General features: G+C 33.7%; 1 protein-coding gene across 1 annotated transcript in view; it reads right to left on the bottom strand.

The window, feature by feature from the left end:
* Nucleotides 1-24,926, bottom strand: part of Luzp2 (leucine zipper protein 2) — a 354,582-nt gene that overhangs the window by 91,212 nt on the left and 238,444 nt on the right. The window contains exons 6-7 of the mRNA XM_013019604.1: nt 15,886-15,948; nt 10,445-10,507 (exon numbers count right to left, since the gene is read on the bottom strand). Coding sequence (XP_012875058.1) covers nt 10,445-10,507; nt 15,886-15,948 — 126 coding nt within the window. The remainder of the gene's footprint in view (nt 1-10,444; nt 10,508-15,885; nt 15,949-24,926) is intronic.

Raw genomic sequence — 24,926 nt, 5'->3', positions numbered from 1 at the left:
CCTACTACAAAATAGCCACTGCATTGAATGATAAGGGACACTAATAAAATGCAAATTAAATATGCAACTCTTGGTTAACAATTTGGTTAATGATGTACCATCTATGACAGTGGTGATCGTCACAAGATTTTGAAAGAGGTGCAAAATTCTTATCAGCTGGTAACAACTGTTTCTACCATGGAGTAATGTGATATATATATATATATATATATATATATATATATATATGTTTCTGACAATGCAGTTTAATGTGTTAAAATATTGGTACTAGAAAATTTAGTATTTCTACAAATGATAAAGTTACCGAAAATAATATAATCTGTTAGATCTGTATTTCCACACAATATTAAATGCAATTCTATTAAAATTCACTTATTCTTGTTCAGTGTATATTTCTATTCTTTGCCAAGTTAATAAAAAAACTTTCTTAGAAAAAAGTACATGATATATAACAAGAAATTCTTCCTATGGAAGATAAGGTGCTTATAAGAATCTGACAATGTGAAAGTCAATTTATTACATTTATGGGTAATTGAAAATTCATGGAATAAAATTATCTCAATTGTTTTTGTAAATTAAATGTCATGTATACATTTGACCATGGTAGGGACCCATTATCTGAAATACTTTGTTAAAAAGATAAACTCAGACACTATGACTTAATGTGGAAAAGACTCATCGTTGTACTTCCTAGGGAATCTACTTTAGAATTCTTGAGTCTACATTCCTTTTGATTGTTTGTTTAAATAGACTATAAAGTTTATTGTGGTCCCTGTGTGCTTAATTGCTATATACCATAGTCTTCTGCAGCAACTCCCATATAATTATCTTTAGTGGTCATTGTCTTCTTTTCTTTTATCATGAATTGGTTTATAAACATCCTTGTACTAAGTTTGCTATTGTTTTTAACATATTTATAATGTACTATGTGATTTTTTGTTTCTTTTGTATGTTCTCTCCCCACAATGTAACACAATTTCTAATTCTATCTTTAAAGGTGCTCTCATGCAAATAAATGAATATGAGATCAGAATATATATGCATATGTATATAATTTGTGTGTTGGTATGTATATGTACATATGTGTGTATAATTATAGAATTATGGATTAAATATTGATATATAAGTATACCATTTAATAAATTACATTTATATGTAATCATAAATTAATCACTTTGAATCTCTACAAAATCTTCTGGGAAATTCTTTTAAAAGTCTTGTATTTAGAGGAATTTGGAAAATCTTCACAGATTTTGGAGGAAAAAAAAGACATTAAAGTTTTGATTACCATGAATCACAAGAAACTTGTGTGACTCATTAAATCCTGAATTTATCTTTCACTTTTTGTGAATAAGGAAAAATAAATAAATGTGTGTGGTTTTCATGCATTAAACATAAAAGCAGAAAAGCTGACAATTAGATTGCATTTGACAATCAAATCAGTGACCTCTCACTTGCTTTAGAATCTTTAGAAAATTCCTTTCTGTAGTCTGATGTTCACTAAAGTTAGTCAAGTAGATCAAAATATTTTTAGAAGTCTGAAGAAAGACATTCTTGTTTCAATCAAATATCAATTCAATGCATCATATTTTACACAGAAAAATGGTGGTTTTGAGGAAATTTATTCACTTTTGGACACAGATTAAATGGTCTTCTTTCCTAAATGAAAGCCCATTTGTCTAGACGTTCGACTTTTACAAGTTTCAGTGCTTTAGAAAATATTTTTGAACACACAAATCTCATTATGATATAAAGTAGACATACAACTAAAATATGTAAATTGCAGGAATCAAAACACTTTAAGCAATTGTCTACCATTTATTGGGCACTATATTTCAAGCAAATATTTATTTGGATCTTGGTTTTACAACCCATGATAAGAAATTATTGTCTGTTCTATTGGTCCATGGAGTTACTTTGAGGCACAAGTGAGTGTGTTCGGAAAACTCTTAACAGTTATATAAGAAAATGAAATCAGCATCCACTCAAACCTTTCTGTGAGTTGCCCACATTTTTGTGCCAAATTTAACTAAATTGGAGATGAATTAACATGCTCATATGTGTCACTGAAAATTCATTTGCTGATTAAGAAGTTGGCTTAATATATGGATGTGATGAGAAGAAATTAATGAAAGACAGATTCACCAAAAGCAACTTACATTACAAGACATGTTACATACTAAGGCTTAAACAGCTCTACAAAATCCCTCATAAATATCCTCAATGACCAAGAGATAACTGAACACTATCAGCCCCTTTATGGAATTCTCTTACAACACACGCTTTTGGAAACAACTGACAAGGCAAACACAAAGTTGAACACATTGTTGTAAGGCAAATCATTTGAGAAAGCCACATTTTGGCATATGAAATAGTGGTGTCTTTATTATACAGTTAGCAGGCCTCAGGCAGCTACAAAGGCCTTCAATTGTTACAAAGGCCTGCAGCCTCCAACTAGTAAACATGCTAGGAAGCATGTTAGAAAGGAACGAAAGAACCCAAAGCAATATCAACAAGCCAATTCAGCTCCGATGGAGAGAGCTGAATTGGGACTCCATGAGGACTGGAGACGAGCCAGGAGAAAGGAAACACACACAGGATAGGATCATGGAGACACATGTAGCATGGCATAATGACATCTGGGCTGGTCTTGACCTACATAGGGTCAGAGCAGGGGCAGGTCCACAGGAAATTCCCAGTCCTAGGCATTGAACTGACAGTTTCAGTAACCTATCAGCCAAGTGCCCATCCCTGTCTCCAGGGATCTGGGTATGACCTGAGAAGCAGGTGATGGGTGAAGGCGTTTCCTTTCTCCAGCATGAAGACAAGATGCCAGACCCTACCATCCACCATGTGGCCAATGACACTGGCCAGATCTGATCTCCTTACTTCAACATGTGAGTTCTAAAGAATATGTTGAACCATGATGACCCACGTTGGAAAAGGCCATTTTCCTATCTGAGTTTTAACATAAACTTATTTTATGTTTCTTACAAATATACTTTATAAGAAATAGATACATAATATAAGGATTCAGAATCATGAAGTTATCCACTTGATAGCACAGCATGAATGAATGCTAAGATATTTATTTTAAAGGAATTACTATAAAATGCTGCCAAACATCCTTGACCAATACAACCCAAGACATTGCTTATTAGGGAACAAATAAAATAAGTGCTGACAAGCTTCTACTTACTTATAAATGTTCTGATAAATATTTTAGTGTTTATGCATATGGGAAAGTATTGTCTTGCTTCATTTATTTTCTTGTGAAATGGATTCTGTATTCTGTCTCATAGTAATGTGGTAAGATGATGTGATAATACATACCACAGTCTTAAAAAATGGTATAAAAGGTGCTGTAGCTCAGGAAATGTTACCTCAAAGTATAGCACTGTGGCAGGCTGACTACTTTAAACTGAATGACAGTGGGAGAGAAGCAGAAGTTCTTTCTGTTCTTCCACCCACCTCTCTTTACCAGCAAGTCATAGAAATAAGAACTTCATATTCCCAAACACATCCAAAACACTTTGAATTAACATCTGAAACTCCCTCTGCCTTTCTTTGAAAGAGTTAGACGAAAGAAATCCTCTGATCTGTCTGTCTGGTGTAGGTCATAAGACTCTTTATTCCACCGGGTCTGACCTAGTCCTTAGGAGCGAAGTACAATACACAGTCAGAATGGGACGTAACTGAACAGAATAGAAAGATGACTACTTTCCCCCCAGTTTGTTCCCACTACCACATACTCTTTTGTCCAATCACACTTTTTCCTATCTATTTTTCATCCATCTTAGACATAAAAATAGATTTTTTTCTGAGTCTTTGAGTATTCATTTCTGAAAGATACTGTGTCATGAAACACTTTAAACTTGCATTTTTCTGTTAAACTAACACTAGAACTATTTTCTATTGCCCTTATGATGGAGGTGATAGGTTATAAAATTTTGGCTCTTATAAATGCCAAATAGGTACAATTTCTCTATCTTTTATCACTAAACTATGAACTTATTGAGTTCAGTAACTTAAGACAGCATTTCATTTAAAAAACCAAGGGGTGCATAGCATTACCTAAATTGTTCTATTCGACTAAAGAGACAGGAGTTATCAGAAACCATCAGCATTGAACAGGAAATTTAATATGTCAAAAATTAAAAGAAAAGCCGGGCGCTGGTGACTCATGCCTGTAATCCTAGCTACTCAGGAGGCTGAGATCTGAGGATTGCAGTTCAAAGCCAGCCCGGGAAGGAGAGACCATGAGACTCCTATCTCCAATAAACCACCAGAAAACCGGAAGTGGTGCTGTAGCTCAAGTGGTAGAGCGCTCGCCTAGATCTGAAGAGCTGAAGGACAGCGCCCAGGCCCAGAGTTCAAGCCCCATGACCGACCAAAAAAAAAAAAATTAAAAGAAATTTCTTGTGGGTTCTTGTTTTATAAAATAAACTGAAGGACCTCCAAAAATGGGAATGTTGAGAAAAAAAGAAAAGGAGGCACCTTACAATCTGCAACCTAAAGTCAGAACATAGAAAAAAGAATCCATAAGCACTTGTGGAGAAAAAAAAACATTCGGTATGTTCTGTAACTAGTAATCAATATGACGATAGATCAGAAAACAGAATATGAGGAAACTAGACAAAATGTTCAAGTGAAGGGCCAAGTATCAGCAAGACCGCAGGAAATAAGAGAATGGGACAAAAATAGGAGTAGTGGATGTATTAATGTAGCTGGGAATACTGACATATATTTACATACATTACATATACCTGTACATTTATACATATCATATAGATCCAATATTTACTTAAAAATTGTCCTAAGCAATAAATAAAATAATGCACATAAACCACATTATATAAATGTTTAAAATGTCTATAAATTTACATAGTATTCAATTTATATATCAGTTTTATTACTAGACATATTCAATCAATTATCATTGGTGATCTAAATAGGATAAGTAATTTGTTTTTAATTAATTAGTTTTGTAAATGCATGTTTAATGTAACTTAATTTTAAATAAGGATTGGTATTCTACTTATGATTTTAAGCATTTATACAAAATATAATACCCATAGAAAAGGAAAGTTATTCCCACATTTTTCATGACATTTATACATGTACAAGAATTTTTCCTTTCAGCTGTGTCTGATCTTTATTTTGCACAACATGAATCAAGAATTCAGAGCCAATACCCTTACATAAGAAAATTCCTTTTTCTGAATGTAGTCAGAGTACCCCATCTTTTTCATTACAACAGATACTTTAAATTTTGAGTAAGTTGTTAATATTGTAGAAGTGATTTTGAACATACAAAAAATAAATGAAATGAAACTAAAAATCAAAATTAATTGACAAGAGTTAAACTACATATTCAATCTTCCCAGTAGAAAATTTTATCACAAATCCATAATCTTTATTGTTATTGTCTAATCTCTCAAACAAAATAATTTGTTTTCAATACATTGAATTGATTGATTTTGGTATTGCTATAATATGGCAACATTTTTGTTTGTCTTTCTTTAGAGTGCAAAAATGTCTTGATTCAACAAACTGGTCTAATGTTGAAATTTATGACAATGTAACTCTTAGAGTTATAGTAATCAGTGCTAGCCACTAATGCAATTAATATTTTCAAAAATTCTAGTGAACTACTGGTAGTTGATAAAAACTAATTAAAGGCTTGATAATAAGAAATAATTTTAAATCATATTGTACCTTGAAATCATAACACCATGTATGTATTTGCACAAACCCACATAAACACACATTTAGGGAAAGCTTAAATCATTATCATACCATTTCACAGAAGATGCTGTATTTAATTTTATAGAAAAATTAACCTGAAATTATCTTTTTTTTATCAAAATTACTTTAAAATGTATGTACCGGGGCTGGGAAGGTGGCTCAATGGTAGAGCGCTTGCTTTGCATGTATGAGGCCGTGGGTTCGATTCCTCAGCACCACATAAGCAAAAAGAAAAAAAGCCAAAAGTGGCACTGTGGCTCAATTGGTAGAGCACTAGCCTTGAGCTGAAGACCTGAGGGACAGCACCCAGACCCTGAGGACAGGCCCCATGACCTGACCCCCCCCCCAAAAAAAGCATGTACCTATGTAAATATCATATAACAAATTTTATTCTATACAAAATAACAAAATAAAAATAAGAAATATGCCAAAACATTGTTTATGTCTGGCCTGATTTTAAATACTTTATCTTCATTACTTTTGGCAGTTTTAGAAATTTTCTACAATGAATAACTTATGTTATTGGAAACATAAATAGAGTAGCAAAATGAAGAGTAAATCTGCTGCACGTGGAATCACAAAGGATTTAAATTCAATCGTGTCCTGGGCAACTAACAGTCAGTAAAGCCAAATCCCATTCTTCCATGGACAGTGTTTACTGCTGCTGGCAGCCTTCTGTCTGCAAAAGCCAGTTCTCAAGCATTAATAAGGGTATGGGATTTATCATCATGGCTTGCAATTGTCAGCAAAGCCATTATTTTTAAGAGACAATTTAAATGCATCAGCAGAAAGTGCTTTGCCTCCAATGTCTATGTTTAGTAAAAATGATCAAGTTTATTCAAAACTGCACAGATTCAGATCTTAAGATGATATTTATTTGCAATAGAATTGTCCACCCCTCATTTCAGCAAATATTTGTTGCTTTATTTGGAAAAGTACATGGGTCAATTCCAATAGCACATTCTCTTCACTGTAATCTAGAATTTCTACAATTTGATTCCGTGATTTACTTACTTATCGTCTTTTTTTTTTCTTTTTGTGTCCTGGGGCTTGAACTCAGGGTCTACCCCTGAGCTTCCTTTGATAACAGCTACCACTCTCCCATTTGAGTCACAGAAACACTGCCAGCTTTTCCTGTTATATGCTACTGAAGAATTGAACCCAGGACTTCATGATGCTAGGCCATCCTACCACTAAGCTACATTCCCAGCCCACATTCATTTACTTTTAATACACATTTTCCAAAACAAAAGAAACTAATAACTGAATACAGAATGGCTATTAACAAAGTGGCTATTTTTTGCCATTAAGGTTGAATAACATTATAACATAAGCTATTATCAGGCTTTAATTCAACTCCTTCCTTTTACTTTACCTATGACAGAAACCACCTTTCCAAGTTGGACTAGAAGATGTGGAATGTGTATTTTTGCAGTGATGCACAAGCTCACAAGAGAAGATCTCTTATAAACATTCTTCCCATTTTGACCATAATGACCTTGTAGGAGAAGCCTGTTGTTTTCTTCTTTGATTTAAACACAGTTGGTGGTAGATAGCACATGTACATCATTAGCAATTATCATGGAACAAGAAAGAAATAAACTACCCATCAACAAGATGGGGATTGTGAGATATAATAATTAACATGATTAAGTGAGAGAAGACTAAAAATCAAATCTGAAGCCTGTCATTCTAGTAGTAGTGAATAATTGATAAAATTGTCATGGCTGTAGCATGACAAGATTCTTTAGTTAATAAAATTTACTATTGTACAGGAGGATTAGGAGGATTAAATATAAAGTGTATGTTAGCACCCAACACACAACTTCATGTCCCACTCATACACATACTTCCTAACTTTGTATGTGTGTGCTCTTCTGCAGCACATTTTTAAAAGTTCTAACAATTTTAAACAATTTTAATTCAAAAAACTTTAACTGCTTTAAAACACCCCTAACCTTATTAAAATAAAAGACTTCACTGAGAGCTAAGGATTTGAGCACAAACCATGTGTGCGCGCACATACACGCACACACACATACACACATACATTTTATTTCTGTCAGTAAGTTCAAGTCTACTTGACTCAAAGAACTTAGGACAAACCAAATTAATGGAAATGATGTCTATACTCTCAATGTGAAAGGTTTAAGATAGCCAAAGACTTGGGTTTCATTCTCTGATTCTGTTTGTCACATAAAATGAGTAGGTATGCTGGGAGATGACAGTTGGCAGGGAGGATTATGGTTCACCTGGTAAATAAAGTCAATGGAAAGGCAGGAAGTATATTTATGGACAAGCAAATGGCAAAATATGCCTGCATATACTGATTACATAGAGTCAGTGAGTAGTAAATATTGGCAACTCTAAAGCCAAATGTTAAGGTACTGTGGAGTTGAAATATTTCTTATTGTTCTGATAAGAGAAGTTGCCATACTACTCCACATTGAGTAAGGCAGAGTTATGCCCCTTCAATTAAAATCTCATTTCTCTAATTTGAGATGATACTTGTAATGAAGATGCTAGAAATTAAGTAGAACATATAAAGTAATTTACATCTATGTTAATAAAAAGTATTATTCCTGTTTGTTAAAATGACAGTGCTCATTGTACACATTTCACAAGCAAATTATATAACAAAAAAGTCTAAAAACTTGGTTAATATCTGGCCTGGGCAAGAAAGGGAAAAACTTATCTGTATTTGTTTCTTTTGATGAGGTAAATAAGTACAGTTTTCAAAATGAGAATTCTTTACATTTTCTTTTAATAATTTGCTACATATGTGTTCATTATGTAGCCTTTTTGCTTAATTTTATTTAAAAATGTAATTATGGCTTTTTAATGCCTCTAATATTCTGTCTTCATACATGTATACAATGTTCTTTGAGCTCATTCAATGCCTAAATTTATTTACAATTCCATTTTGAAAGGGATTGTAGATAAATTAGTGATGACTGCGATGATAAATTTACTTTTACAATCTCAAGTTCTTGAATGGACTTATCCCTGCATAATCTTATGATTGATAAATTCTAGAAATTAAGAATTGAGTATCTTTGGAAGACCATAATTCAGTTCACTATATTCAGATGTTATCTCATCTTTCTATTTATTTATAGGCTTTAACCACACAGGCTTAAAACAGCATAAATAGCCCAAAGCAATCAGTTAGTATTAAATACAGTGACTCTTAAAGAGAAGTCTTTCAGAAAACTCTTGACTATAGTTCACTAGTAAACAGTACGTCTGGAATATTCCTAAAAACATGTTCTACTTTATGCAATCTTTAAGGGAGGCAGGCGCCAGTGGTTCACACCTGTAATCCTAGCTACTCAAGAGGCTGAGATCTGAGGATCATGTTTCAAAGCCAGCCTGGGCAGGAAAGTCCGGGAGACTCTTATCTCCAATTAATCACCAGAAAGCTGGAAGTGGTGCTATGGCTCAAGTGGTAGAGGGCTTGCATTGAGCTGAAGAGTGCAGGTATAGCACCATCGAGGGCCAGAGTACACACACTGCCTCCATCAGGAAGAATGACATTGCCCCATTTGTTAGGAAATGGAAAGACATGGAAACAATTATATTAAGTGAAGTAAGCCAGGCCCAAAGAAACATAGGAAACATAGGTCCCATGTTTTCTCTTATTTTCAATATCTAGTACATGTGTAGGACAAGTAGAAAAGGTAAAAAACTATGTACATATGACCATATAAGATGATGTTATCACAATGAAACCCCAGATAGGGACACATTTTTTTTTTCTTGCTTGCTATTGTTTCTAACATATTTATAATGTCTCAGATGATTTTTTTGTTTCTTTGTATATTCCTTTCCCCCACCATATAACCCCTGTTTTCACTGTATTTGATGTCTGTGCCCTGCATCTTGTATATACACTTCTCTAGCTTAGAGAAGGGAAGGGAAAAAACAAAATGCCTAAATAAGGATACAAGTTGACCCATTGTAACAATGAGATGTACAAGACACTATGTTGAAAATGAACTTTACAACTTTGTTCGCTAAGGAGGTGGTGTTAGTTGTGGAGGTGGGAGGGAAGGGATGATAGGGGAAAAACAGAGGTGGCAACAATGCTCAATAAAAAATGTACTCATTACCTTGCTCCTGTCACTGTACAGTATTTTTACAATAAAAACATACCAAAATCTTTGAGAGACATTGTTCTTCAATTTCAAGTTAAAGCAATTAGCGTTGCATAACTACTTTAAATACTTAGAAGAATATTTATCTTTTGGAAGTAGTATATCAATGTAGTCATAATTATATTCACTTTCATTAGCTGGGCCAGAAACCAGAAGTATCTTCAGTTAAGATAAAGTTCTTAATTATTGTGGCTCATGCCTGTAATCCTAGCTACTCAGGAGGCTGAGATCTGAGGATCATGGTTGGAATTTAGCCCTGGTAGAAAAGTCTGTGCTACTCTTATCTCCAATAAACTACTCCGTAAAAGCAGGAAGTGGGTCTGTGGCTCAAGTGGTAGTGCACAAGCTTTGAGCATAAAGAGGTTTAGGTATAGCACTCATCAGTTCAATACCACACACTGGCAAAAAATCCCCAGGACTGGCAAAAAATGTTCCTAATTATTATCAAGAGTCTCAGAATTGATGTTAAGCTAAAATTGTTTATTCTTGTTTAAATATTATGCTAGAAATTTGGAAATGAAAGAGACAAAGATGCTCACCTTAAATAACAGGTCTTTCTTCCCATACCGAAGTTCCTTCAGCTGAGCTTGAATTTTTTTTGACTATAAAAACAGAGACAGGGATTAGTCTTCAAACTACTTTAAATTTTTACAATCTTGAATATTAAAATTTATTACTTTTCTGTTCAGAATTCTTTTCAGTGAAACAAAATATAATCTTACAATTTTGAAAATAAAACAGAAAATTTTAAGCTCTCTTCAGGTATCAGAGTTCTATGTCCAAGCAGATTGAGAAAAGTAATTAACGCCTATTCAATAACTTGTATCTTTATAAAGGTATTATTTCAAGTGATTGGTTAATTATTCTTCCTCTATTCTATACCCAAACACATAAAGTATCTGTCATTTTGGCATGCCCAATATTCTACCTTTAGGACTAGGGTTCAATCTCTACCAATACACACACAAACTCACACAAATTTATATCATTGTGAAAATTATAAAAATATTAATTTCATGAAGAACAGGCAATCATTACAGAATATTTTCATCTAGGCTAGTCAGTTCCATTTAAAAGAGTATCTTTAAATCCAAGATTATTCTATTCTACAATTTTGTAGAATAGAAAAATTTGCATTTAATGAAATAGTTTTGATGTTGGTCAATGTTTGTAATATTTACTCTGTTTTAAGATTCTAACATGAAAATTTAAACACAGTTTATTCATGCATAAATATTAAAGCTGAAGATTAGTAAACTGTCAAGATCCTTCTCTGTTCCTTAATCAGTAGAAAACATTTTTGCTTAGTTTTTGATGGTGATGATGAACCAAATAATTAAGTTTTCACCATAACATTTCAAAATTCTAAAGTAACAAAATAAGTGCCTCACAAACTATCCAGAATATTAAGCTCTAAATATACTTCATTGATAATTTAAGTAATTTATAATGTTGGACAAATGAAGGAATCATAATTAACTCATTATTTTTCAAATATTAAGTAAAGCCAATATTAAAAAACATAATTCATGAATAGGAATTAATGATAATATATTTTCCAAGGCATTGAGACACAGGAAAATATAAATCACCTTTAAATGACAACCTAAAACATAATTGTAGTCCCTACTTATTTCTCTCTCAACAGCTTCTTTCTCTTTCATGTACAGAAGTTTTGTGGGGACCCAAGCAATATACTAGCTATCCTAAAATACAGCTTCAACCTAGATATTTCTCATTCATAACCTCATTCCATTGACTATGCTCTTCAAAACCTTCACATATCGCATCTTCCCTCTGTCTATAAACAGGGTGTGGAGCTTTTTCTATCAAGAGAAAAGCAAGATGAGTTGAAATCCTAGACTGGACCATATCTACAAACCATGTATTGGCTTTCTACATATTGAAATTTTCTACTAATCTTGAATATAATACTATTGGAAAGACTTTATGGAAGGAATTATATTACATATTCTAAATGGATTGTAGTGTTTGTGATAATTTGTGTGTGTGTGTGTGTGTGTGTGTGTGTGTGTGCGAGTGTATATGTGTGTGCTACCTTTTGTGAGTCTTCTCTTATTTGGGCAGGTAGCATAACTTTTTCTACAAAAAGTTTTTTTTTGTGTGAAAGTACCATACAGAGGGTTTACAATTACATGGGCAAGATAATGAGTACATTTCTTATCAAGCATTGTAACCTCCTCCTTTGTTTTCCCTTACCATCCCATCCTTCTTCCCCCTTCTCCCCTTCTCCCTGGCCCCCAGCGCCAAAGTTGTCAAGTTCATTTTTTGACATAAGGTCTTGTACATGTCATTGTTGCAATGGGTCCACCTGTATCCCTATTTAAACAATTTGTTTTTTCCCTTCCCCTCCACAAATTATACCAACATCAAATATAGCGAGAGCAGGGGTTGTACTGTGGGGGAGGGACATACAAAGCAACAAAGAAATCATCTTATAAATATGTTAGAAACAATAGCAAGAAAGAAAAACAAATTGAGTCCTTATCTTGGGGTTCATTTTACCTAACATCAACTTGTCTGACTGTTTCTGCTTACCTCAGACATATACTAATTATTGCAAATAAGAGAAACCATGGGACCTATGTTCCTTTGGGCCTGGCTTTATTGCACTTAATATAATTTTTTCCAAGTCTGCCTTTCCTAAGACATGGGCAATGTCATTCTTTCTGATGGAGGCATAGAATTCCATTGTGTATATATACCACATTTTCTTGATCCATTCATCTACTGAGGGGCATCTGGGTGGGTTCCATAGCTTAGCTATGGTAAATGATGCTGCAATAAATATAGTCATATCTAAAATATATCTGGACCACAAAAAAATTAAATACCCTAACAACAAATCCTCAAAGAAACAACTGCCCAATAAACAAATGGACTAAAGACTTACACAAAAACTTCTCTGAAGAAGAAAGAAAGATGGCCAATAGACATGTGAAGAAATGCTCAAATGAAGAAATGCTCTCCAGCCATAAAAGAAATGTAAATCAAAACAACTTGAGATACCACCTCACCCTAGTTATAATGGCTATAATCAAAATCTTTAATAACAATAGATGCTGGAGGGGATGTAGCCAGAAGGGAACCCTACTGCATTGCTGGTGGGAATGTAAACTTGTTCAAATACTTTGGAAAATATTATGGAGGTTCCTCAAAAGACTCCACATAGAGCTCCCCTATGACCCAGCCATCCCACTTTTGGGCATGTACCCAAATGATCTCAACTAAGACCATACTAAAAAAAGTTTTTAACTTCTCAAAAAAATTGATTAGGCATGTGATTATTTCAGATACATATGGTGCATTGGGTCTGGAGATAGATGAGCCTATTTCCTAGTTTGAATTTGAAAGATTAATGTTTTTTCTCTTCCAGACAATGTTCTCTTTCTCTCCTGAAAAAGGATGGTAACAACTAAGACATGTACTTAGGGGGAAATGATAGGTGTGGATCCACATTTAGAAGATAATAGAAAAAGAAACATAGGTCTCATGGTTTCCCTTATTTGAAATGACTAGTATATGTCTGAGAAAAGCAGAAAAGGTCAGATAAGTTGATGTTAGGAAAAATGAATCCCAAGATAAGGACTCAAGTGTTTTTTTCTTTCTTGCTATTGTTTCTAACATATAAGGCGATTTTTTTGTTGCTTTGTATGTTCCTCTCCCACAGTATAACCCCTGTTTTTACTCTATTTAATGTTGGCATAAGTTGGGGAGGGGAAGGGAAACAAACAATTGTGTAAATAGGGATACAGGTGGACCCACCGCAACAACGAAATGTCGAAACCGAACTTTACAACTTTGGCACAGGGCGGGGAATGTAGTTGTGGAGATGGGAGGGCAGGGATGGTAAGGAAAAAACAAAGGAGGAGGCAACAATGCTTGATAAGAAATGTAATCATTACCTTGCCCATGTAATTGTAACCCCTCTGTACGGTATTTTCACAATAAAAAACTTATTAATGAAAAAAAAGAAGACAATAGAGTTGTTTAGACATCTCTGTACTTCACTCCTAGACAACTATAAAGTGGGGGTAAACTTTTAATATTATTTATCCACTGCTCTCATAAACAAACCTCCTGTCTTTCTGTTACCTTTGTAAACATTAGGTGTTCACCAGGGTAGTGAGGCACAGTTAGTCAAAGAAATAAGATGAGCCGAGCAGAAGCCGCCCCAAAATGACAGGCGAGGTCAGATGAATGAGGTAATATGATTCTACTCCTATCATCTTTTTAACACCTCTGAGACCCTTTCTATCATTCTATTATCTACTCCTATCATCTTTTTAACACCTCTGAGACCCTTTCTATCATTCTATTAGTTCTTAAAATCTCTACCTCTTTTATTAATTTGTGGTCCATTGCCACAAAAATCCTGAACAAGTCTGTACAAAAGTCAGACAAGACCTCATTAACATGTAACCAATTGTGACGTGAGCTGAGAACAGCCCAATAAACGTCCATCTTGCATAAAAATGGACCTTGTAAGGTTATCTCCTTCCTGACCACCCCTTTCTAGTCAAAGCCTTGTTTTCTTGGAAAAAGTCCATAACACTCATAGAATATAATATTTAACTTATCTAAACACTCATTGCTCTTGACTATTTGTTATCCAGCTATGCTCAGTTTTTTTTGAGTGTATTTTACCTGCTTCTCTACTTCAGCTTATCAGGTAAAAACGGATCCACTATAAATTCCTCTGTGTCTTCTATCCTGAATTCTTTCCTTAGTAAGACCAAGAACCCATGAATTCCTCCAGTCTGACTTGACAGTGATGACAGAATGAATAGATTTCCCAGCTTTCCCCCAATCTTTCACAGGACTTTAAAAAAAATTGTACTTCTAATCATTTGTGTGAGTTTCTTGGAATTCTCTGACAGCACACTGACACTCGTTCACTCTTATTACCTAATAAATAAATACTTATAACATTATCACTACTATTTCATTATTATCACTTAGAATTCCTTAATTGTATTTCAACATTTAACATAGCATTATGGACATATGCAGAGTTGTACAATCCAGGAGATTGATTATTGTAGTTAAATCTATATTAACAATAATAATAATTTTCTTTATGAAGAAACACTGAAATAGTTTTCCTATAAAACAAATAAATCCAACAGATATGTTTACTTGTGAAGAGGATGATCAATCTAGAAAAGTCACATTGAGTCATTCATCAATGGAAAAAAATTTACACATCACATAGGTAGAACACAAAGCAGAAAAATTTAATGGGCTTCCAGGTATTCGCCATTAAGGAAATCCTGATAAATATAGATATGATAGGAATGTGGAACATCATCTTATAAAATGAGTGCTTTATGAACTTTAAAACTTTTCTCTTTACTATACAATGTTAAAACATTCAAGAATATCCCAAAGTTTAAAATGATTTTATTGTCTTATTCAAAATTTTATATTTGTGCTCAGGAAAAAGGATGGTTACTTCGTATCTGGGTTCTAAACGATATTTGGAGCTGGGATCAGTGGCTAGCAACACAGGAGTCTGAAATCAGAAGGATCATGCTTTCAGGATAGCCTGGGTTAAAAGGTCATGAGACCATCTTCCATTGGAAAGGTTGGGCATGGTGGAATGTGCCTGTCAACCAAGCTATGGTGGGATGTGTGAACAAGAAAGATCAAGATCTAAGTTGATCTAAACTCAAAAGTAATTAGTCCCCAAAAGGCTGGAGGCATAGCTCTACAGAGTATCTCCAAGGCAAGCATAAATCCCAGAGGTCCTAGAGATCCCAGAGTTCAAACATCATTATGCATCAAAAGAGAGAGAACTACAGAGAGAAAATGATGAGAGTGTTGGAGGGAGGGAGCGAGGAAGGAAGGAAGGAAGGAAGGAAGGAAGGAAGGAAGGAAGGAAAAAAAACATTACCATGAGCACTATTTGTATTTGTTGAAGATTTAAAAAAAGAAAGAAAAGGTGAATTTTACTCACCTCTTCTGCATGAATTCCACACAGCTTACTTCCAGACAAGAGTTTGTTTTTCAAGCTTTTATTCTGAGGAAAGAAATACAGTTTTATGCTAAGAAGTGAGAAATTGTAATTTCTTTAAATAAATCAGCAACATTACTCTGTATTTGGTTCACAGACTAGACCTTCATGATACAAAGTCTAATGAATTCATTAAAAGCTGAGTTAACTCTGCAATGTAAATATGTTCCCTTTTTCCAACTAAAGTGTCCATGTATTAGAATTAGCATATTGATTTTAAAGATACATATTACTTAACCTTATATTTAACTTTTATTTATTATACTTATGTGCATGATTTTATAAAATAGTTCTGCAAATCAATAATGCAGGCTAGATTCTGATCAAACACCTCTAAACTACAGCATTTAGTCTGCTATTGTCTTTAGGTTGGGCATCTTCTAGTTCCTTATTTTTTAAAATTTCTACATATCATATAGAGACACAGTCACATTAAACATCTACATTCTTTTCGAGGACTAAATTTTTATTGTAGTATCTTATTATTTTTATTGGCTTGTATTCATTGTTTAAATGGTTTTGATAGTTCATACATATCAACTAGGTTGATCAAATGTACCTACTCTATTAAATTTTCTTCCACCTCCACTTTTTTAGGAGCTATTCCAGTGGCTTTCTTTTTTTTCTATTTTCATACATGTATCTAAAACACTTGGATCAACCTCTTCACCATCAAATTTTACCCTTGCCACTAATATTGGTTTCTGCATTCAAACAATCCTCATTGCACAATTTTGTTATTGTTTTCTAACAGTCTAAATTTCCTAGGTGATAGAAATTTTAAGTGTGTCTTTCTCGTCTGACTTGTTTCACTTAACAGAGTAATTTCTGACTCCTATTTTTTGTACATGATATATTTTCATTTTTCTTTTTATCCATATAGCCCTGTCTAGGGCATGTATACTAAATAATTTTTCCTCTTTGTTTTTCTTTTTATATTACTGGGGCTCCTTTGTTTTTCTTTTTATGTTGCTAGAGGTACCTTTTTTCTACCAGATAATGTCTTGTGCATTTAGATCATTTTGATTTTAGGCATTGAACCTCCAAACTACTTGGATTACACATGCATCATCATTTCTATATTCATTTGATATAACATCTCACCACTATTCCTGGGGTGGTTTTCTAACCACTAACTTCCCATTTCTGACTCCTAAACATATTAAAAAATCTGATAATCTTGCTTACATTTTTAAAACATTTAATTTTTTTGTCCTCTTCGGTCTCCTTCAACTCAGGTTCCCATTTGCTGTGTTGGTTGAAAAGCCTCCTTTTCAGACTTCAGAGATGTCATTTATAATTCAACTTACATAAAACATTCTTTATAGAGTCAACTTCCTAAAATATGTCTAGAATTATAACATTACTGCAGATCTCTCACAGGATATTTTAAACTATTACTTGCTATTGAAAAGACAGAGAGAAAAAAGTATGCATACACTGGAGAATGTTTTTGTGTATAAGTAGGAAATTGGATGAAAAAAACGAACATGTAGTGTTTTTCAAATATTCATTTTATTAAAACAGATTTACAAGCTAGTGGCTCATATCTATAATCCTACCTAGCCAGGAGGCTGAAATCTGAGGATCAAGGTTTGAAGCAAGTCTGGGCAGAAAAGAATTTTTGTTTTTGGTCGGCCAAAGGGCTTGAACTCTGGGCCTGGGAGCTGTCCCTCAGCTCTTCAGCTCAAGCCAAGCGCTTTATCATTTGAGACATAGTGCCACTTCTGGCTATTTCTATTTATGTGGTGCTGAGGAATACAACTCAGGGCCTCATGCATGCGAGGCAAGCACTCTACCATTGAGTCACCTTCCCAGCCATGTATGTGAGATTTTTATCTCCAATTAACCACAAGAAAACTAAAAGTGGAACTGTGGCTCAAAGTGGTAGAGCCCTAAAAATCAGGAATAGACCCATTTTTTTACCAAAAAAAAAATAAGAAGAAGGAAAGCTCAAGAACAGTTCCCCAGGCCCTGAGTTCAAGATCCACAACCTAAACAAAACAAAACAAAAAAGCAGACTATAATATACTATTTACATTTAATTTAATAGTATAAATTTTAAATGTGTGTATTTTAATTTAAAAGGCAAGATGAGCAGTTAAACTAATGTATGCTTATCTGATATAACTATGTATTATGTTCCCAAAGAATGTATGCTATTATACTTAAAGAATTACCATTTTAGTTTAGTTTTACAACTATTATTATTATTTATATGAAAAACATGTCAATATGCAACACATTTTAATAAATGATGGGTTATAGTGTGTGTGTGTGTGTGTGTGTGAGAGAGAGAGAGAGAGAGAGAGAGAGAGTACATTCCATTCCCCTCAGAATTGTCAAGTATTGAATTTCAAGAGTTTTATTTTGACTTCATTGTTGCTTGAAATCAATTGTTTTCTTCATCTACATGGAAAGAATGACTTTCCAACTGATATAGATTTTTACTTTCAATGCCAGACATACTCTTCAACTTATAGCTGTTTTCTAGGAATATGAAAAAATACAATTGTAAATTAATGAATGTAAATTAGTAAATTAGTGTAAAGTGGCAATAAAGATTTTACTATTGTTAAAGCTTAAGCTAACAACCCATTGTCACAGTGTAACACTTTTATTTTAGTTCTGCCTTTGATAATGACTGTACATTTTAAAATACATCCCTCTTTAAATATAATCATCCTATTATCTCAGTGTACATGATGTTCCTTGGGAAACCAGGAAGGAAATTATAGCAGTTCATGAAAAATTAGGTGATGCACATTTCTCTAATGACTTGGGACTTCTAAAAATGTTGGGTTTAGAAGGGTCTCTTTGTCTGGTGTTTGCAAAATACCATTTGGTGTCAAGGTACATTATGATATTTCATTTTTCTGCCTTGTTCTATATTTTGACATTTTTTTAGTCAGAGATTTTGATTCTTCTTTTCTTATATATAAAAGGTACCCTGGATGGAAAAATAGGACAAAATATGTATTCAGAATGTTAAGTGAGTAAATGAATTCAGAAACCCACACAAAAATGATGACCCCAATCTGACATTTTCTTTTTATATAAAAAACCCATATTACTTAGTCATCAAGATACAGATAGGAAATGAACTTGCAAATCAGACCTGATTCAATGTATTAGAATATGGAAGAATTATTAATGAGTTAATCTATAAACATTTTAGAGGATGGAAATGGTAATATAGTTAGATATGCCTATGTTTCCATGAAGAGTTTATTTTACTGAAAATGATCTTTTTTTAAATTGTAAAGATACTGTACCGAGGGGTGACAGTTACATGAGTAAGAAAATGAGTACATTTCCTATCCAGCACTGTTACCCCCTCCTTTGTTTTTCCCCTACTATCCCTTCCCCTCCCCAACTCCACCTTCCGCCCACCCCCGAAGTTGTCATTTTCAACATAGTGTTTTGTACATCTTACTGTTACAATGGGTCAACCTGTATCCTTGTTTCAGCATTTTATTATATCCTTTCCCCTCCCCAATTAGAAAAATGTATACACATATAAATGTAGGGCACCAGAATCAAACACAGTGACAACAGGGGTTATACCATAGGGGAAGAATACAAGGGAAACAATAAAAAATCACATAGTATGCTAAAAACAACAGCAGCAGCTGCAGCAACAACAACAACACACCTCTTGTAGCCCTATTTTGGAGTTCATTTCATTTAGCATCATCTTATATGGTTATATGTACATAGCTTTTGACCTTTTCTGCTTGTCTAGTAAGATTATCCTGGATGTATACTAGTTATTGCAAATAAGGGAAACTATGGGATCTTTATTTCCTTGGGTCTGGCTTACTTTACTTAATATAATTTTTTCCAAGTCTTTCAATGAAAGGAAATGCAATTAAAACAACATCGAGATTCCACCTTACCCCAGTTAGAATGGTTATAATCAAGAAATCTAATAACAACAGATACTGGAAGGAACCCTACTGCATTTTTGGTGAGAGTGTAAACTTGTTCAACTACTTTGGAAAGCAGTATGGAGGTTCCTCAGAAGACTACACATAGAACTTCTCTATAACCCAACAATCCCACTTTTGGACATTTACCCAAATGATCACAAACAAGGCCATACTAAAGCTACCAGCACAACTATGTTTATTGCAGCATTATTTACCATAGCTAAGATATGGAACCAACCCAGAGCCCCTCAGTAGATGAATGGATTGAGAAAATGTGGTATAGATAGATAGATAGATAGATAGATAATTACACACATACACAATGGAATTCTATACCTCCATCAGAAAGAATGAAAAATTATATTAAAATAATTAGGAATTTTTACATAGGGATACACTTAGCAAGGACTATAAAATGATGGTCATTAAAAGGCATGGACATTAGACACGTGCGTGTTGTAAGATATTGAAGAGAATATATTGATTCTCAGATCATTCACCAATTGAACTTGTCTACTCACTGTCAGTGAGTGGACTTATTTCTGAAAAAAAATTTAGGCTCAATATTACTTAGACTTTTGTAACAAATAATGAAGTTGTAAATTAGTTTTGTATTCAGACACCTATCATTTTTATCTATTTTCTATTTAGTGAAAGTTATCCCCATAACACCTATGTTACAACAGGGTTTAAATAATAATTGTACCCCAAAAGTCAGAATGTAGTGTGGGTCAGCTGAGAATTTTAAAATAAAGTTTCTACATCGTCATCAAGTATTAGTGTTTATGTCGTGTTTATGACATATGCCCTCTTCTTGGCATGATGGTGAATTTTCTGGAAAAGTCTCCATACAGCTCTTACATTACCTTAGGGTACTTGCTCAAACTCATTATCTAGGAAATGGTAAGACCTACATCTCCTCAATTACAGCCATGGTCCCAATCTACTGAAGTAACACAAGCATTGCTAAGGAGACCCAAATATAAATTGGTGTGTGTATGTCTATGTCTCTCTGTGTATAGTAACTGCCTAAATGGTTTTGAAGGGCATCATGAAGTATTATCTGATACATATTTTTTCTTTTTTTGGTCAGTCTTGGGACTTGAACTCTGGGCTTAAGCACTGTCCCTGCGCTCTTAAGGGATGGGAAGGGGAAACAAAGGAGAAGGCTACAATGCTTGATGAGAAATGTACTCGTTATCTTGCCCATGTAATTGTAACCCCTCTGTATGGTATTTTCACAATAAAAAATAATATCTGATAATATATCTTCACAGAAGAAGACATGAACATGAAGAGATAGCGAACATTCATTGTTTGTTCCACTTTTCTCGTGTTGATACAAACCTTGCCTTGTGCTGTTTCATGACAGTATTCAAACATCTACACAGCCACCCTCCTGTGTTAAAATCATCCTTACATATGTTTGCTCTTCCACATGCTATGTAATGGCAAAAATTTGCTAGTTTCTAATAATTTAAGGAGAGCAGGAAAGTAGAGTCAAATAACCAATCTCATACCTCCCATGCAAATTACTGCCATCCTTTTCCAGACTATAGGAAAATGGCATAGCCATCTACATTAGCCCCAACCAGATAGAACATAGGCCCAAATAACTGCACAGCAGATACTGTCAAGTAGTTGGAGCTCTGGTGTTGAGTGTTAGGAACAAATGTTACAACTTGTTGGGTATCCTGCTTGCGTACATATTATCACTTCTAAGAACACCATTTAATATTTCCCATTGTTTACTGGATGAAACTGATAGTGACAGACAAAGCACACTTAATAAATCCTTTGCATCTAGATCTTATGTTAGAGAGCTTAAGATGAATTTTTAGAGCAGCTTACATACACAGCAACACCAGTCCAACAAAAATAAAAATTTTAAAACCTTCTGACCTACAAAGCTCAAATGAATAATCACAATTCCAATATAGAGTCTTGCATGTATGTATGTGAAAAAAGTAAACTTTCCTTAAAGATACATTGAATGTGTTTAAGGTTTAATGTGTTTAATTCAAATTACTATATCCAGTAATGGTTATGTCTAGCAAAAGTAAATGTATTGTAATACTTGTGTGTTCATTAAAGTCAGAGCTTACGAAAAATAATCAGAATATAGGCAAGAACAAAATGGAAAAAGGCATCTCCAGTCTTGAGACATATAACAGTAGTTTTGACCACAGCCCAGTGGCTGTACTTAAAATGTGACAGAATTCTGTGGCCTCAATGAATTTTCAAAGTTAAAAATCAGATTCTGAAGCCACATCAGAGAATCAAATATGGTAAACTATATAAATATGCTCATCACACATTTTAGACATAAATGCAATATAACAGTGTGGCTAGGAAGATGAAAACATGAATAAACATGAATTAATTTCTTCATAATGCAATTAAATTTAACCCCAGAGCAAAAGCACCTGCAGCGGCATCTAAAATAAAACCAGACTTTGTTGCGTCTCACTGTGAAAATCAGTTCCTATTTTAGAACTTACTAAAACTGACTGTGCAGAAACCACTTTAGATGACAGCTTGAGGTTTGCATTGCCTTCATTTTAAATGTTTGGATTTTTAAAAAATAACTGTTAAGGTAGTATTTTGTCCTTTCAAATAAGTCATTTTGCAAATGGAAATTATATGTCCCATATTATAGTAAGAGATAGAGAACGGGATTAGTATTTTTCTTAGCTACAAACAACAAAAAGCTACTCCCTCTACACCAGGGAGTTAAAATTATAGAGTTTTTAATTTTAAGTTGGTAATTAGGAAAAAGAATATGAGCACATAAAATCAAAAAACCAGGATGCATAATACAAGCTGATTAAAATATAGTAGATGTACAAATTCCTTGAGAAAGCCTCATCTTAGTTCAGACTTCTATGAAAGTACCAGATTATAGACAGATGATGACAGTAATTTCTTATGACTCTGAAAATTATTTCTAATGGTTATGGAGGTTCAGACGTCCAAGATCAAGGTAACAGTACATTTGGTGTCTGGTACAAATTCATATGCAAATTAAACATTTTTAATGGAGAAAAAATGAATAATAATTAATAATAATGAATTTTTCTGAGGTTCAGTAAGATGAAATATGAACAAATTTTAGTATACTGATTGCATTAGTTTGATGTTCAGAAAATTACTTAGTTTTATCTCACACACAAGATGACTTTCCAAATAGTCTGCTGTGTTTATAGGCTAGGAACACTGGATTTAAGTACTGCTTCTTATAAACTGTTTGATCTTGGACATATCTTTTGTCCAAAGAGACACATTTTATGCATCTTTCTGCTTTCTCATAGAAGAAGGGAAAAATTATGATGGTAGTAATAAACATTATTTCATGGGTAAAACATAAAAGTAGCCAACAGATCAAGCACTCAATAAACTGTATCACTTACTATCATAGTATAATCTTTTCATTTAACAAAGTTAAAGAATAATATTATCAATTATTTGAAAATACTGGAAATGTTTCATGATCTCAATACCTCTTGCATATGTGCACACACACACACAAACACACACACACACATATTCACAGACTAAAGTTTTTTTTAATAAACTGAAGTTCCTATTAAAATGTTTTATTTATAAAGAAATATTTAATGTGAAAGTCATTGCACTGATTGTGTTTGTCTTTATATGTAACTATTTACTTATCTAATACTGAGAATCTTCTTGGGAAAAGAATCTGCTTTTATGTCATTAATAATTATGTTCCTTATGAAAGAGTTCTAACTGTGATGTGTTAAAACATTGCTTTACATATGGGAAGCCATCCACTCCAGAAATAATTTATTTTCTCAGTTTCTATTGTTTATGTTCACTAAGTAGTTGTAAGTACAATACACCTTGATCAATAACAAGCTTCCCATTATTCTCAACTCTGCCTAAAATTATGAAGGAAAAATTCATAACCGCATTGTCTATGTGTATGTGCATCCCCACACACACACATACACCAGTCTTTGAGCTTGAACTCAGGTTCCTGTCCCTGAGCTTTTATGCTCAAGTCTAGGGCTTTATCACTTGAATCATAGCTCCACTTTGGGCTTTTCAATGATCAATTGGAATAAAAGTCTCACAAGTTTTCCTGTCTAGACTGGATTTGAACTGTGATCTTCAGATCTCAGCCTCTTGAGTTCCCAGGATTACAGGGATGAGACATTGGTGCCTGGTTCAACATTTTCTTTGATAAAGAACTTGTGTTGTCATATGACCATATAAGATAATACTAGATGAAATGAACCCCGAGACATTTACATAAGAGGTCTTTTTTTGTTCTTGTTTTTAATGCACAATGTGATTTTTTGTTTCCTTAGTATGTTCTTCTCCTTATAGTATATCCCCTGTTGTCACTGTACTTGATTTTAGTACCCTGCATCTTGTATATACATGTACATAATTTGGGGAGGTGAAGAGGAATAATAAAATCAATGCTGAAACAAGGATGCAGGATGACCTATTGCAGGGGAAGGAAAGGGATAGTAGGAGAAAAACAAGAGGGAGTAACAATGCTCGATAAGAAATGTACTCATTACCTTACTCATGTAACTGTAACCCCTCTGTATAGCATCTTTACAATAAAATATTTTTTAAAAAAGAGCCTGTGTTGTAGGAATGACCTCTAACTACTTCCTGCCTTTTTTCTTAAGGTGTAAGTTGCTCAGTCTCAAATGAAATTCTTTCCTGGTAATTTGAGTAAGTGTCCTAATAGAAACATTTTTAACTCTTTAAAACTTAATAACTCTGATATCAAATTGTATTCTAAGTGATTGGCCATGCTGTGAGAACAAGTACAGCTAGTAAAGCACAGACTTTATCCTTAGTCATTGAGTAATATCAGTATGAGCTATATGCATATCAATTAGCATTTTTAATCATCAAGGTGATATAGAGAGAGGTTACAGTAACATAATTAAGGTGATAAGTACATTTCTTGTCAAACTTGTTACCTTTTTCAGTATTTTTATCTTGTAAAAAATAGCTGATTCTCATCCAAAGTGCTGTGTGGAGCACAATTGCTCATACAATAATGTG

The sequence above is a fragment of the Dipodomys ordii genome, unplaced genomic scaffold (assembly GCF_000151885.1).
Source record: "Dipodomys ordii isolate 6190 unplaced genomic scaffold, Dord_2.0 Scaffold46, whole genome shotgun sequence".
NCBI lineage: Eukaryota > Metazoa > Chordata > Mammalia > Rodentia > Heteromyidae > Dipodomys > Dipodomys ordii.
Note: the sequence above shows the minus strand (reverse complement) of the source record. Positions and strands in the feature narration are given on the sequence as shown.